Genomic DNA, 15,225 nt, shown 5'->3' on the forward strand with positions numbered 1-15,225 from the left:
TGTATCAGTATATAATTTGGAACCATAAACTCTCAAAGAATCTATTTGTTTACAACTTCCAATTATTTTGTAGTAATAAAAACCATATTCCATACACCATACAATGAGTATACAAACAACCTTTGAAACCAAGTTCAAGTTCCGACAAATTTAAACTACTAGAACCAACTTTAACATTCGAAAATAGACTACACTGTTTGATGTAGTAGCATAATTTTGTGTTGGAAGAACAACATCTTCAACAGTTTAGTGATATCTTAGTAGTAGCTTTTCAACCACTATCCATGTCAATATCATGAAAATTTACAATCTATATTTTTTTGGTGTTTCACAGCTATCTATATTTTCTTCTTCTAGACTTAGAATCATCTCGAGGACGAAAGAAATTAACCAAACTCCATTCTCACTCATCGAACAAGGTTAGTGCCATATACTTTCTCCGGCTACATTCACTCTTTGTTGATGCCATATTCTATTGATATAACTGGTCTAATGTACTTTTTTCCCCAGTATTTTCTATGCAAATGAATTTCTTGAAAGAATCAACTAGGACTGATTATGATGATTGGATTGGAAAATAGACAAAGCAATCAAAACAGTAACTTTCAAAGCTGCATCAAACATTTGAATCCCGCATACACAAAAAACCATTCAAAATAAACATTCATTGAAATTTCAAAACCCAAGGAATAAAGCAGAGAAGAATGCAAAAATAACATAAAAAGTTTTAATTCAAGTTTCCATAGAGTTAGGAAAAATCATAATACTAGTAATAAAGGATCACGAAGCTGTAGATCTGTGCAATGCTATCAATACTGGAAAGAAGACTTGTTGCATCATTTTGAGGCATATTAATTCAAAGATGGAGGAGATGGAGATGGTGGAATTTCCGCACGTCTTTAGGGAAGTTAATGGATATGCTCATAAGTTGGCATTGCATGGGAAACTTCAGGGTTGTGACCTTCAGATTTTTCTTGAGATGCCTTCTTGGTTAAGTGATTGCTCCAATAGAGATCAAAGGGGAGTGTGGTATTCCAGGGTTGTCTGTGTTTAGTTTTTTGTTGTTTTGGGCTTAGGCCCTCCTTTATACCAAAAAAAAAGGATCACGAAGATGTAAACGATGAAAATAAATTGGAAAATGGAAGTTGAAGGGTCAAAAGAAAATAACAATAAGAGAATATGGTATATTGGATTGAGTCTCTTCAGAATACGATGAATATCATAATACAGTTTTGATTGCTTTGGCTGTTACTATAATCACGAGGATTATGATGATTAAGTCTCTTCAAAAAATAAAAGTCTTGGAAAATGCGAGTCCCACATTGATTTTTATGTAAACAAAATTAATGTTTATAAATCAAACAAGCACTTAGCTTATAAATTGATAACAGGCCTAAAGTAAATAGGCCATAAGCCTAGCCCAACAATGTTTATAGTAAATTTGTTTAAATAATTTCTTAAACTTAAAAAAAATAAAAATGATTAATTAATATATACTTAAAAAATAAAAATGATTAATTAATATATATTCTTTAAAAATTAAAAAATTAAATAATTCATTAGTTTAAAAAAATAAAAATTATTAATTGATATATTTTATTTAAAAAATATAAAAATAAAATATAACGTGGATTTAAAAAATATGATGTCGATTTAAAAAATACCACGTGGACTACCACGTTGGTAGTCACAAGGAATCTTTACCGCAATGTGGCAATTAGGGGTGTATATGAGGGAATCTGGAAATTACGAGGGGCTTTTTTAAAAAAAAAACTTTACAGGGGTTAAAAACAAATTTCGCTAATATTACAGGGGGCTTTGTATATTTAACCCTTGTTTAATTATTCTAACTTAGCAATGTTTTGAATGTTATATGTTATTGTGATTAAGATTAAGATTTTTTTTTTTGTGTTTTTGTGTTGTTGAGGATGCTATATGTTGTTGTTGGTGTCATTGTTGTTTTTGTTGTTGTTGTTGTTGTTGTGACTTAGCAATGTTATATTTTTATAATACGACTTAACAAATTTTTGAATGTTATATGTTATTATGATTGAGATTGAGATTGCTTTTGTGTTTTTGCATTTGAGAATGTTATATGTTGTTCTTGTTATTATTGTTATTCTTGTTGTTTTGTTATGAATTAGCAATGTTTTGTTTTTCTAATATGACTTAGCAAAGATTTGAATGTAATATATTATTGTGATTGAGATTGATTTTGTATTTTCATATTGTGGAGAATGTTATATGTTGTTGTTGTTATTTTGTTGTGACTTATCAATGTTTTGATTTTATAATTTGACTTAGCAAAGTTTTTAATGTTATATGTTGTTGTGATTAAGAGTGAGATTGAGAGTTCTTATGTTTTTATGTTGCTGAGAATGATAAATGTTGTTGTTGTGCCTTAACAATATTTAGTTTTAATAACGTGACTTAGCAAAATTTTGAATGTTATATGTTGTTGTTGTTGAGAATGTTATATATGTTGTTGTTATTGTTGTTGTTCTTTAGATGATGCAAAATATTTTTTCCTAATTGATTTCATGTACAATTTTCATTTTGTCCAGTCCAACATGCATAGAGCATAATAGAGTGACAAAAGATATATTTGAGTTTATTATACTATATGTAGATTCAGTGGTTCACACACCTCTCGCTGAACATATAACCCTTCAAATTAATTTAGAAAATAATAATCTTATAAATTAAGTTATATTTGAAGAACAACTTACACTAATAAATACTTTTCGAGATGATGATGAATAGAAACTTCTAAACAAATTTGATATTTGAAAAATGAACTAGTAGAGAAGAAAATGTTGATTAAAAAACTAGAAGTATTGAACCAAATTCTAATTGTTAGATATCGGGAGATGGATAGAGTTGTAAGAAGCTCGAAAATTATTGATTAGTGTAAGTTGTTCTTTAAATATAACTTAATTGATTAGATTATTACTATCTAAATTAATTTGAAAGATTATATTTTTAGTGAGGGGTTGTTGGGTATTGAATTCATGACCATGCCTCATTTGGCTTCAGTTGGACTCTTTGAAATATGGCACGCTGTCTTGTTTTTTTACAATGTCCACTAGACTGTAGTGGAAAGTATGACACATTATCAGATACTTCATTACCACAAACCTCGAACCGTGATGAAATCCTTATCGCAGTCGTGAAGATAAGTAGTTTTCATAGTAGTGACTCACCATTGAAAGTGAAACAATGTAAAGCATAAATACATGATTTGTTGTAAAAAAAATAAAATATTTGATTTTATTGTTTTATAGCAACATATTCATAAAAAAAATTATTTATGAATACTATTGTGATTGTCTTGAATTTAGTTGCTGACAAAGTTATACAAGTTATTAAAAAAAACATTTTTAATGAAAACCTTGAATTGTATATGCATGTAGCCAAGAAACCAAGTTTGAATCACTGTCTTTTATTTTTGTTTAAGAACAAACAAATGTTAAGTTGGAAATAGTCGATAAGTTGTAACTTGCTTCTCTGACACTATCATTTTTACGCAGTTATTAGCTTATTTAGACATTACTGAAAACTCTCAAATTTATAAGTTAAGAATTATTCTAATGAAAAGCAAAATTAAAAGGATTAAATGTTGAATGAGACGTATTAATTCACCTAAAATCTAAAAGTCAAAGTCAAGTCAAATTTATTAGATAAATTTAAGATAACTAATATGTGTGAATTGAGTTAAATGATTGTAAATTGATAGTCTAGAGTAAAATAGTTTACCACATCATTTTTATATTTAGGTTTAATTACAATTTTAGTGTCTCTAGTTTGTTTTTTTTTCAATTTTGGTCCCCTATTTTTAAAACCACGATTTTGGTTCCCTTGAATTTTCGGTTAAGAAAGAGACAAAAATAGAGATTAATTTTACAAAAAAATAATAAAATAGGAAGATAAAAATTGCACGGAAAACTTAAAAAAAAGAGACTAAAATATTTCTTTTAAATAGAGGATTTAAAATATCAAGAAAAAGATAGAATAGAAGACTAAAGTTACACTTAAATTTTATATTTATTATTAATATAAATAAAGTCTTATATTTATTATTAGTAATATAAATAAGTTGTTATATTTTATATCAAGAATTAAAAAAAATGTTGAGAGATTCACCGTAATTAGAACTCATGTCAATTTTTAAATAAGTTAATTCTTTAAATAAAATAATAAAAACTGTTGAAAAATAAAACCAAATATTCATAGAAGTTACTTTACTACCTTGAGCTTCTAAGTTATTGCCGCGACTTTTGTTCTGCTGTGTGTCCGAAACAAGTCTCACTAGCGCGACGACGACGACGATAGCAGCGTTTCAACCGAGATCTCGACGGTGGCTCTCGATCCGCCACCGTCCAACCTCCTCCTCTGCTTCAGACGACGCATTTTCCAGATCTGAAACCTCTCTCTGATAACAGGTATCATTCTGCTCCAATTCAATCCCAATTGATTCATTTTTGTCTGCCAATTTCGAATTCTCCCATCGTCGTCTTGAATGTAATATGAACTTCAGGATTTGAAATTCACCTATACGGCTTACTCGATCTAGATTTCCAATTTGAGATACAATTAGCCTGTTATCTAAGCATTGCAAAATTCACGTGACTCCGAGAATTGTGTTAAGAGATTTCTTTAACTGAAGGTTTCTCTCTTCTCAGGTCTTTGATTTTCTTTCTAATAAGTTTATGCATATATGTTAGGTGTTGGAGATTGGTGTGGATTGTGGAGTGATGCTATAAATTACGCATACTATGTGAATTTATTTGTTGCATAGTTAATTTACTTTTGAGTCTTGTCCAGTTTTTAAAAAAAACGGCCGTATATAGGCTTTCTCGATTTCGGTCGGTACCGGTGTCGCGAGTTTGCGTTCGTTGTGGTGTGAATTAATCACAATTTGTTCTTTAATCTAAAAACGGTGAAAACGGTATTGGCATCCGCCGAAACCGTTTTGTCGCTGCGTTTTCGCGGTCGCGGACTGTTTTTTAAAACCTTGATCTTGTCTTTCATGATGTTTTTGATTAAGGGTACGTTTGGATTGATGGAATTGGATAGATTGGAGTGGTATGAGATGGAATAACGTGTTATCCCATTGTTTGGATAAGTTTAAATTGGATGGAGCCGAGCGGAATGCGGTGATATGAATTCCATTCCATTTCACCAATCACCACCGTATTTCTTCCCCTCCAATTTGGGCGGAATGAAAAACTTACCTTGCTCCGTTCTAAAAATACAAACTATGGAATGTAGATGTATGGAATGAAATCTTCGTTCATTCTGCTCCATTCCATTTCACTCTGCTCTATTTCATTCCATTTTGCTCCATTTCATTCCATTCATTTTATAATATCTAAACATAATCTAAAATCTTAAAAATATATCCAGTGCCTTGAACTTTTACCACTTGTGTAATGAGTATTCTAGCAGCAACATTTGGCTTTTGTCATATTTCTTTGAACGATATATTGTATTATTATTTACTAATACTAATACAAACAAGAATACATTGTGATTAAATAAATAAAGTATTTTAGTATGTATATTATTACTAATTACTAATTAATAATGCTGACTTTGAATGTGTTATTCTCTCATTCAATTTAAAATCTATGTTTTCATGTTAATTTTATTTTGTCGAATCATATATGTGTTTTCTCTTGTGTTCATGATTGTATATGTGCTTTTAAAGGTTCACCCCATTGGATCTTTTTGCATTTGTACCTTATAGAATTTGACGTTTGAGATGCTGTGCTTGTTTGTCAGTTATTTTATAAACTAAAGTGACAATCAAGGTGATCTGTAACAGTTGTAACAGTTATTCCTGGACTAAAGGAGAACCAGAGAGAAATGGGAGTCAACAATTGGCATAACGATCTTACATATGATAATTGGGTACCTATTACTGTATCTGGTGCACGTCCTCCCGCTCGCTACAAGGTTTCTTTCTCTCCATCTTTCTCTTTTCCTTATTTTATTAGAGGATGAAAGAATACAAAATTAAAACGAAAGCATAAAAGTAGTTTGTGAGTGATTGAGTCTTGTCATGAGCTATTTTGCTTTGAATGATAAAAATGCATTTGTCATTCTCGGCTTCTTAGCTGCAAACCTTTCTTAGCCTTGGGTCAAATTCTCATTCCAATTGTTGTCCTTTCACTGTAGCATGCAGCTGCAGTAGTTGATGAAAAATTATACATTGTCGGTGGAAGTCGTAATGGTCGGCATTTATCAGATGTTCAGGTATATGGTATGCTCAGATGCTCTGAATCTTGGACTCTTTGTAGTGAGTTACATGATTTAGCTGTTTGCAGGTTTTTGACTTCAGAAGTTTGACGTGGTCTTCTCTAAAGCTAAAAGCTGATACTGTAAAAGATAATAGCAGCAATTCACAGGAAAATCTGCCAGCCACATCTGGTCACAGTGTGGTAAAACTTTCTACGCACAAATAATCTCTCTGCATGCATACATATTTCAGTATTAAATATTACTTTTTTTTGGTCTGGCAATTGATGAACCTAGAGTTTTAGTGACTATCTGGGTGTTTGATTTATTTAGAGATTTGTAAATTTCTGCAGATTAGATGGGGGGAGAAACTACTCATTCTTGGTGGCAAGTCAAGGGGTACTTATGATACATTAACAGGTTGCTATCTGTAAATTAATTTTTATCATGAGGAGGAAGTATGTATAAGGGCCTAATTTATTTCCTATATGTGCATAGCATATTATAGCATGGCGTGGTTTTACATTTAAAACTTAAAATGTTCATTGGATTTCTTGCAGTTCTATACATTGACATTGAAACGTGTCAGTTTGGAGTTATTAAGACATCTGGAAGTGCTCCGGTAAGTGTGTCCATTAATTTTAAAGCTTGAAGTTCCATCCTTGGATGTGCGTTTTTTGTTTGGTTAAGGACTTTGATATCTCCTACACTAAATGGTTTCACTGAAAATTTGGTTTATGAGAGGCTATTGGTGTTGATTGATTCATGTAGCCAACCCTAGTAGTGGGGTAAGGGTTGGTTGTTGCTCTTCTGGTTATATCCCTTTATCCTACTTCTTTTTCTTTTTGATCAATATATTTTTAGGATATTCAATCTGCGCAATATTTCTTCTTAGTATCCATTAATAAATATGGGAGTCACTTTGAGTGTGGTTAAATAGACATTTGAATATTTTTCGTCTATTTTTTCAGGTACCCCGTGTGGGACAGTCTGCAACATTGGTTGGTTCAAGAGTTATATTGTTTGGCGGGGAAGATATGAGCAGGAAGCTGTTGAATGACGTCCATGTTCTCGATCTTGAAAGTATGACTTGGGATATAATAAAGACTTCGTAAGTAGTAGCTGTTTTTCACTTCTAGAAAATGTGTTTTCATGCTTTAGAGAAATTTCAGTGCGATTATACCACTTTCTTGCATTTTGATAGGCAGACACCTCCAGCTCCTAGATATGATCATGCAGCTGCTATGCATGGCGAACGATACTTTATGATTTTTGGTGGTTGCTCTCACTCTGTCTTCTTCAATGATCTTCACATATTAGACTTGCAAACTGTGAGTAGATGTTAGTTACAAACTTTTTTCACATGCTTAATTAAACCAAAGTATTAATAAGGTTGTTTCTTCTACCTGGGGCATTCGCTATTTCTGTTTGTCCCCCATACACAAAGCAGTTTTTTTTTTTTTTTTTCCGTAGGTCACCCCTTCCCAAAGAAGTTTTTTCTGTTTGTCCCCCCATTCACGAAGCAGTTTTTTTTTTTTTTCCGTTGGTCACCCATACCCAAAACAGTTTTTAGTGTAGGTCACCTATACACAAAAGTGGTTTCTCATTGTATCATTTCATCATCATTTTGGCAGTTGAGTATTGATGATATCTATATAACTACCGAGCATAATATACAACTCCTACTACACTCTTCTGCATCTTATGCTCGACAACAACTATTATTTTTAGAGATTTCCTTTCATATGCTGGCTTTTGAAGTGTGATGTGTTTCCTTGGAAAAATAATGGTTATGGTCTTACTTTGTTTACCTGGACACTGGAATCCATGAAGTGGAAGTAAAGAACAACTTTGATATTCCTTTTCAACTTCAAAGTTCAAAATTCAAATTAGTTTTATACTTTCAATTCTTTATTCTGAAAAATGCTTTAGTTTTGGCCGTCGATCTTCAAAGCTGTTTTTTTCATCATTACAAGTTTAGCACCGAGAAATCTGATGAAATGGCGACAAATCTGTTTTTTTCTCATTTGGTTTAGATGGAATGGTCCCAACCACAATCTCAAGGTGATTTAGTATCCCCCAGGGCTGGACATGCAGGTATCACTATTGATGAAAGCTGGTTCATAGTTGGTGGTGGCGATAACAAAAATGGTATGTACTAAATCAAGAAAAATAAAAAACTAGTGACATAGAGAGAATCAACAATGCTGCATGGAAGTCCACTTCATGTCTTTTTTAAAATAATAACAAACTTTTGTTAAAAAAATAAATAATAACTAACTAGAAAATGCTTTGACCTTAGCACTGGCGTGAAAGAATAAATACAATCCTATCTTGAAGCATATTCTAAGGGAAAAATGACTCCCTCTAAGAATGTGTGGGCATTCTACTCAGACCAAATATATCAGCGGACTGCATAAACCCCACACTCCAAAATAAAAGTTGCTTCCTTATTTCTAAACGAACCAAAATAAACTGCTTAAAAGCATGGGGTAGTTAAATTAATTATTGCCGTCAACTATGCATAATTATGCTCTTTTCATTAATGAAACTCCATTCGTTATGGATGTATGATTATCTGATTTTCAAAACAGGTTGCCCCGAAACCCTGGTCTTAAACATGTCTAATCTTGTTTGGTCAGTATTGGATGTTGTGAAGCAAAAAGATCCACTTTCAAGTGAGGTAATTACTTTATGCAATCTCTTCATTACATATTTTTCAACTGTTTCCAGGAATGTTGTATGGAGGATTGTAATTCTCTCTTTTCCAAGACTGGTTTCGTATAATTTTTTTTATGGGGAACCACTTTCTTTTTTGACCCACATTTGAGATGTTCTGATTAACTTTGTTTGCCAAAGTTGTACAAAAATGAGTGTGATAATGATTCACACCCTTTGCATATTGTTTTATATGTGACGGAAGTTTTCATTGCTTATCAGGGTCTTAGTATCTGCTCTGGATTGATTGATGGTGAAACATATTTGTTCTCTTTTGGTGGTTACAATGGGAAGTATAGCAATGAGGTATGTAGGAATATCTATCTTAACATTGAGTATTTAATTATTAAATAGCATTTGTGTTGTCAAAATCTTAGCAAAGATTACTTTTCTTATAATAGATGGACGATATACCTAGCTAATTGATTTTGTTGAATTCAAGTAAATTAGGCTCTACTATAACTCGAGTTCAAACTAGTTTGCAAAGAAAAACACAGGTTCAAGTTTTTAGAATTGGTTTCTCGGCATTAGCTATTTGTGTTTGTTAGCATCGAAGGTTCAATTGGTACAAGGGAAGAAGATAATAATTCTCAAGGAATTCACAGTATGCAATAAACTGACTGATTCAAGAAAGTCACTCTCCAATTACAATTTAGTTCAAAAACTAACTCTCCCTTCACCTCCAATTAGTATTTATAGTCCTGTTTTTATTCATCTGTTACAACTGTAACTACTATGTATAATTCTGTTTTACTAACAGAATTAGTTACTCATTTGTTACAACTGTAATAATTATAGTTACGAGCTTAATTCCCACATTACCCTTCCTAACATACACCCTACTAACAGCAAGGACTTTCACTGTGTCCTCAAGGGGAAAAGAAGGAAATGCTGCTTGTAAGCTATCCATGCTTTCCCATGAGTTGTCACCTTTTGGCAAATGTTTCCATTTTGCCAACACTTCTGCTGCTCCCTGGTTGTTGAATCTTAGCTCAATCACATCTTCCAATTCTGGTTGAAGGGCCCGCTCTTCAGTGATGGCCCAGTAAGAGCTTCAAAGCTTTGAAATTCCTTTACCGTGCCTTCTTGTTTCAGCCTCAACATCACCTCCACCACATTTGAAACCACTGTGGGTTGAAACCTTCTAAGTAGAACATCACCTATTTTCTAAACTTGCTAGCTTTACATATTTTTAAGCGCACTTCTATTTTTTTAATTAAAATTTTGGTGTATTCTGTAGTGGTTTCTGTGACTGATTGCAGACTGTGCAAATTTAGGTTTTTGTTTTGAGACCCAAGGCAAAGAACACTTTGCGTCCCAAGATTTTCCAGTCACCAGCTGCCGCAGCTGCAGCAGCTTCTGTTACTTCTGCTTATGCATTGTCTAAATCTGAAAAGTTGGATTTCTCGCAACTAGATGTTACAAATCCCAAGTCATCTGTAAATGGTGGTCATCATAAAGATGATGTCACGGTTAAAATCGAAGCCATTAAAGAAGAAAAGCGCTTATTGGAACTGTCAATTGTAGAAGTCAGGGCCGGAAATTCCAAGCTTGGAGGTGAGATACATGAAGTAAATAATACTCATGCTGAATTGACCAAGGTATGTATTACAATTTCTCTGCGAAGGTACACTATAACTTAATTGATAATCGTGGTTTTCATCATAAATATGTATTTTCAGGAACTCCAATCAGTTCAGGGACAACTTGTGGCTGAGAGATCAAGATGCTTTAACCTGGAGGTTAAAATTCACTTTCCCATCTTTGAAGTTAACTCTTGATTTATGGGTGTGTAGGATTTGAATATATAGGTAATGTTTGTTTCCAGGCCAAAATTACAGAACTCCAAAAGTTGCTTGAATCAATGCAGTCTGTGGAAGATCAGGTACAGGCTCTTCGGCAAAAGAAGTCTGCTTTTGACCAGGAGATGGAGCATGCTGCAACTGTTCAGAGGCAGAGTTCTGGTGGAGTTTGGCGATTGTTTGGTGGGAGTGAAAAATGAAGACTGAGAGCAATGTTGTCTTAAAGTGATTTGGGAGTTTATTCTGAGAAATTTGCTCTTTTTTTTTCTAGCGGCTGATTATTTTATGTTATTTAAGTTCATGCAGCAAATGGCATTTCTTTGCTATAGAGCTTTTGGGCCCTCATCTTGTGTTGCAATGCATGATGGATAAGATATTTAAGTTCATGCAGCAATTTTGATGGACTGAACTTTCAAAAGATGGGTATACAAGGTTTTTGAATTTGTAATTCACACTTTTAATAGGTTTACTTTGTCTGGCTCATTCCAGACTCATGTTTCCATTATATTCTACAGGATTGATTTCATTTATACTATTTTATTTGACTTATTAGTACTTTAGTTTCAATTGCTAGAGGAACAGAATTTAAAATTTATTTTGTTTCAACTTTCTAGCATGATGACTTCTTCAGCCATATCAAGAATGATATGGTGTCCTTTGGAACTCCCATCGCCCTTTTTCACTTTTTATTCATTGGATTGTCATGACAGGGTTTTTTTTTGTTTTTTTTACAGAAAAAACATCATTCAATAGATGAAATAGAGAGAATACAAGCAAATTGAAAGACTTTGTGTTGGGATATTTCCCATCCACATTCTAACAGCAACACTAAAAACTAAGCCGACAAATATTTGAATATTCATAAGCATAGAAAAGTTGGAAACTAATAGGGTATTATTAATCCCATTCTTTAAATCAAACAACCAAACAGAATTCTTCTTCCACAAAAGAGAAATGAGTTTAGGAACCATAATCTTTATATCTATCCCGTTACAGATTATTTCTTTAGCTTTGGATCGCACAGTTTGATAATACAGGTTCTCAAGATTGAATAAACTCATCATCTGCGAACGAATGGTTTGTCGAGTGGAAAAGAAAAACTGATTTGCAACAACCATTATCAGATTTTCACTCATCAACACTTTTCCTTAGCCAAACATATTTGAGGCCTTTCAACAAACACCTTGAGAGCAACCTTAAAATAAACTGAACTTAAAAACAAATCACACACCTGAAACAAAACGAAAACCAAATTGACAAGACAGTATCTCAGAGATGGCGGATCTTTTGATGGTGGAGGCTTGGAGGAGGGCGTTTCTTATATTTGTTTCTTTTTGTCCCTTAGTTGGTGAAGATAGTTGTTGAGTTGCAAGGGTTTGACAGTTCCTGGCGGAGACGAGTGACGTAGGGATAGAGGTTGGAGATATCAGGGGAATGAGAAGGGTAGGAGAAAACCCCACAATATGGGAAGAAGCTCCACTGAGGAGAGTACATCCTCCATGTCGGAGGAGCAAAGCACCGATGTCGGTGGAAAGACCTCTATCAAAGAGGAGGCTGCGGCCACCCATAACCACAACCCTAATTTTTAGAGAGAAGAGTTTGGAGAGGCTCGCGAGAATGGTTTATCTTAATTTTTGTGATGACATGGTTTTTAGTTTGACGTAAAGAAGAATAATTACAGGACGAGTAGGATCAATATCGCCAAAGGAAATATGCTCATGACATGGTTCCCTTGGCTTATTTCTCGCAAGATAATTGTTCATTCCTTGAAATATCTCAACATCCAAATATGAAAACTAGCATCATTCTTCTGCCACTGGCAATCAATCCACCACCACAATCTTATTTTGTTCAACAAGCAAAGCTTTGAAAATGTTCATATTATAGCAGGTCTATGTATAATTAAAGCCTAAAACAAAAACACAAAATTCACGAATGTACAAAATCTATAGTACAAGCATCAATATTCTTTATTGTTTTATTTTAGATGCACTGAAGGGGTTGAGGTGGCTTCTCTTCAGTTTTGAACTTTTCCTTCATTGATTGAAGACAAAGCAAAACATTCCCTAGCACCATCATTCATACTCAAGCTACTCATAACTTAGAGACTAGTTGATATTTGCTTTGAGAAACTAGATCCTTGCGCAATATCTTGCCAGCAGCCGACCTTGGAATATTGTCGATAAAACTCACTCTTCTCACTTTCTTATAGGGAGCTACCTGAAAATTCTCAAAAATAAAGAGAAACAGATTAAAACACAAACTTAGAATATGAATGGTTTGATCTTCATCCAACAACTAAGCAACAATGGTTACAGCTAAAACAGCATTTTTCGCTGCACGAAGTCAGGATCCGAGAGCAGCGTACCTGGCCCGCAACAAATTGAATGACTTGGTCTTCTGAGAGTTGAGAGCCAGATCTTCTCACCACATACGCCATTGGTATCTGTCCAGTTTCTTCATCTTCAACCCTGCATCATTTTTCTTCCCACTTAAATGAAGTCACAGAGAGAATGAAAATAAGAGTGAAAATAAGTCGAGGCTAACATACGGTATAACTGCTGCATCAACAATTAGGGAATGACTTAGTAGCACAGATTCCAGTTCTGCAGGAGCTACCTGACACAAGCAATCAACATATGTATTAATGAAAACCGATTCCAATTACCAAACTCAACTTCATACTTCAGAACTAAAGGGATTCACTGAAACTATTGAAAACGGTCACCGTTAAAAACTGAAATTATTTACGAGTACCTGATACCCGTTGTGCTTGATTAGCTCCTTTATTCGTTCAACTATGCAGACAACTCCATTATCATCGATAAAACCAAGATCACCTGTTCTCAACCAACCTTCTGAATCAACTGTTGCAGCTGTTGCCTCCATATTTCCTAGATATTCTTTCATAATAGTGCCACTTTTCAGCCATAACTCTCCTGCCTTGTTAGGAGGCAAAGGCTTTCCTGTTCCAATGTCCATCACTTTTGCACAAAAAGTCGGAATCAACTTTCCACATGCTTCTGGATGAGCTTTAGCGTCTTTATCCGACGCAAAAAAGGATGCTCCCCCACAACTTTCCGTTAGTCCATACCCTGTCCTTAGTTCAACCCAAGGAAACATCTTTCTGAACTCCTGTGACATTTCCTTACTCAAAGGTGCTGCACCTGAACCAACCCTTCTTAAGCTAGACAGGTCACACCCATCTTTGATTGCATGTTTCACCAACGCGTGGATCACGGGCGGCACTGCTGGTATGTTATTAACTTTGTACTTCTCGATAGCAATAAGCATAGCTTGGAAATTGTATTTCTGCATCAAAACTGTTGTAACACCAACACACAACAACCCAAATCCAAAGAACGTGAGTCCATAGATGTGAAACATTGGAATGAAGGCGAGGAAAACATCATCTTGAGATGCTGATATATCAGCAGACCAGCAGAATAGTTTTATAATGGTTACGAGATTTGAATGTGTCAAAACAACACCTTTGCTTACTCCTGTGGTCCCTGAAGAGTAAAGTATAGCAGCAGTGTCTGATTGTTCCACAGAAACACGCGGCAACTCTTGCGAATCATAACAGCCTTCTATTAACTCTTCAACTGATAAAAACTTTTCATCAGATGAACTAGAGGTAAGAAGTGTAGGAACACCTGTTGGGACCAGTTTGTGTAACTCTTCTGGTGTTGAGATGGCTAGTTTAGCACCCGAATCACGTACTTGTTTCGCAATTTCCGACTTCGTATTGAGAGGATTCGCAGTGGTAAGAATTGCACCAATTGATAACACAGCTAAGCATATAGTCGAGTACAAAGTCGAGTTCGGAGACAATAAAAACACGATGTCGCCTTTTCTAACCTCAAGTCCATGGAACAAAGCTGTTGCAAGCGAGTAAACCGATCGGCGAAGCTCGCCGTAGGTTACACTATGATTAGTATTTAAATCAATAAACGCAATCTTCGCGTCAGCAAGTTCTGCTTGTGGGAACTGTGATAACACAAGACTTGCAGTGGTAAGGTTTTGGTCTGTTGGGATTTCATGCTTGGTGCCAAGCTTTTCAAGAGAGTGATATATTCCTGTTTTTGAATTGTAGCCACTACTGTTATCAAATGGAGGCAGAGATTTTCTAGATTCTTTTTCAACAGATGACCAAATTTCCTCTCCTGACATTTTTCCTGCGAAACTGTTGTTGAGGTGAAATGAGAGTTAACAATACACAACATATATATATACAATGCATTTTTTTCGTGAAGTACTAGGACTAACGTTGTTAAGTACTATGTAAATTATATTGAAGTTTAAGGTTAGTAAGACAGTATAATTTTGTCCTCAGTTTTTTGTGGCCGGCCAAGAGAGTGTGAGACATAGATAACAAGTAGTAGCTAGAAGATATATACCTGATGTTCTCTGCATAGGCCAAGAGAAATAATTGAAAAATAAATATTCTTTTCATCAACAATAG

At 34.2% G+C, this 15,225-nt stretch overlaps 2 protein-coding genes across 5 annotated transcripts; one reads left to right on the top strand and one right to left on the bottom strand.

Moving 5' to 3' along the window:
• The first annotated feature begins 4,239 nt into the window (after positions 1 to 4,239).
• On the top strand, positions 4,240 to 11,309 carry LOC131643824 (acyl-CoA-binding domain-containing protein 6). 4 transcript variants are annotated; one of them, XM_058914153.1, is made up of 15 exons: positions 4,240 to 4,442; positions 4,574 to 4,666; positions 5,828 to 5,958; positions 6,181 to 6,258; positions 6,330 to 6,443; positions 6,594 to 6,660; positions 6,801 to 6,862; positions 7,212 to 7,351; positions 7,445 to 7,571; positions 8,277 to 8,391; positions 8,835 to 8,923; positions 9,181 to 9,264; positions 10,236 to 10,559; positions 10,641 to 10,700; positions 10,787 to 11,309. In XM_058914153.1, exons 3-15 carry the CDS (start codon positions 5,869 to 5,871, stop codon positions 10,958 to 10,960), a joined length of 1,524 nt encoding a protein of 507 aa, XP_058770136.1. In that variant the 5' UTR covers positions 4,240 to 4,442; positions 4,574 to 4,666; positions 5,828 to 5,868; the 3' UTR covers positions 10,961 to 11,309. The 4 variants fall into 4 exon arrangements, with proteins under 4 accessions (XP_058770136.1, XP_058770135.1, XP_058770134.1 ...); XM_058914152.1 differs by having other exon boundaries at positions 4,588 to 4,666; XM_058914151.1 differs by lacking the exon at positions 4,574 to 4,666.
• Positions 11,310 to 11,485: 176 nt separating this feature from the next.
• On the bottom strand, positions 11,486 to 14,951 carry LOC131643823 (probable CoA ligase CCL5). The gene is made up of 4 exons (XM_058914149.1): positions 13,518 to 14,951; positions 13,312 to 13,379; positions 13,129 to 13,231; positions 11,486 to 12,980 (listed from the first exon to the last, which is right to left on the bottom strand). The coding sequence occupies exons 1-4, from the start codon at positions 14,931 to 14,933 to the stop codon at positions 12,855 to 12,857; spliced, it is 1,713 nt and encodes a 570-aa protein (XP_058770132.1). The 5' UTR covers positions 14,934 to 14,951; the 3' UTR covers positions 11,486 to 12,854.
• Positions 14,952 to 15,225: the final 274 nt, after the last annotated feature.

Source organism: Vicia villosa, linkage group LG1, assembly GCF_029867415.1.
Source record: "Vicia villosa cultivar HV-30 ecotype Madison, WI linkage group LG1, Vvil1.0, whole genome shotgun sequence".
Taxonomy (NCBI): domain Eukaryota; kingdom Viridiplantae; phylum Streptophyta; class Magnoliopsida; order Fabales; family Fabaceae; genus Vicia; species Vicia villosa.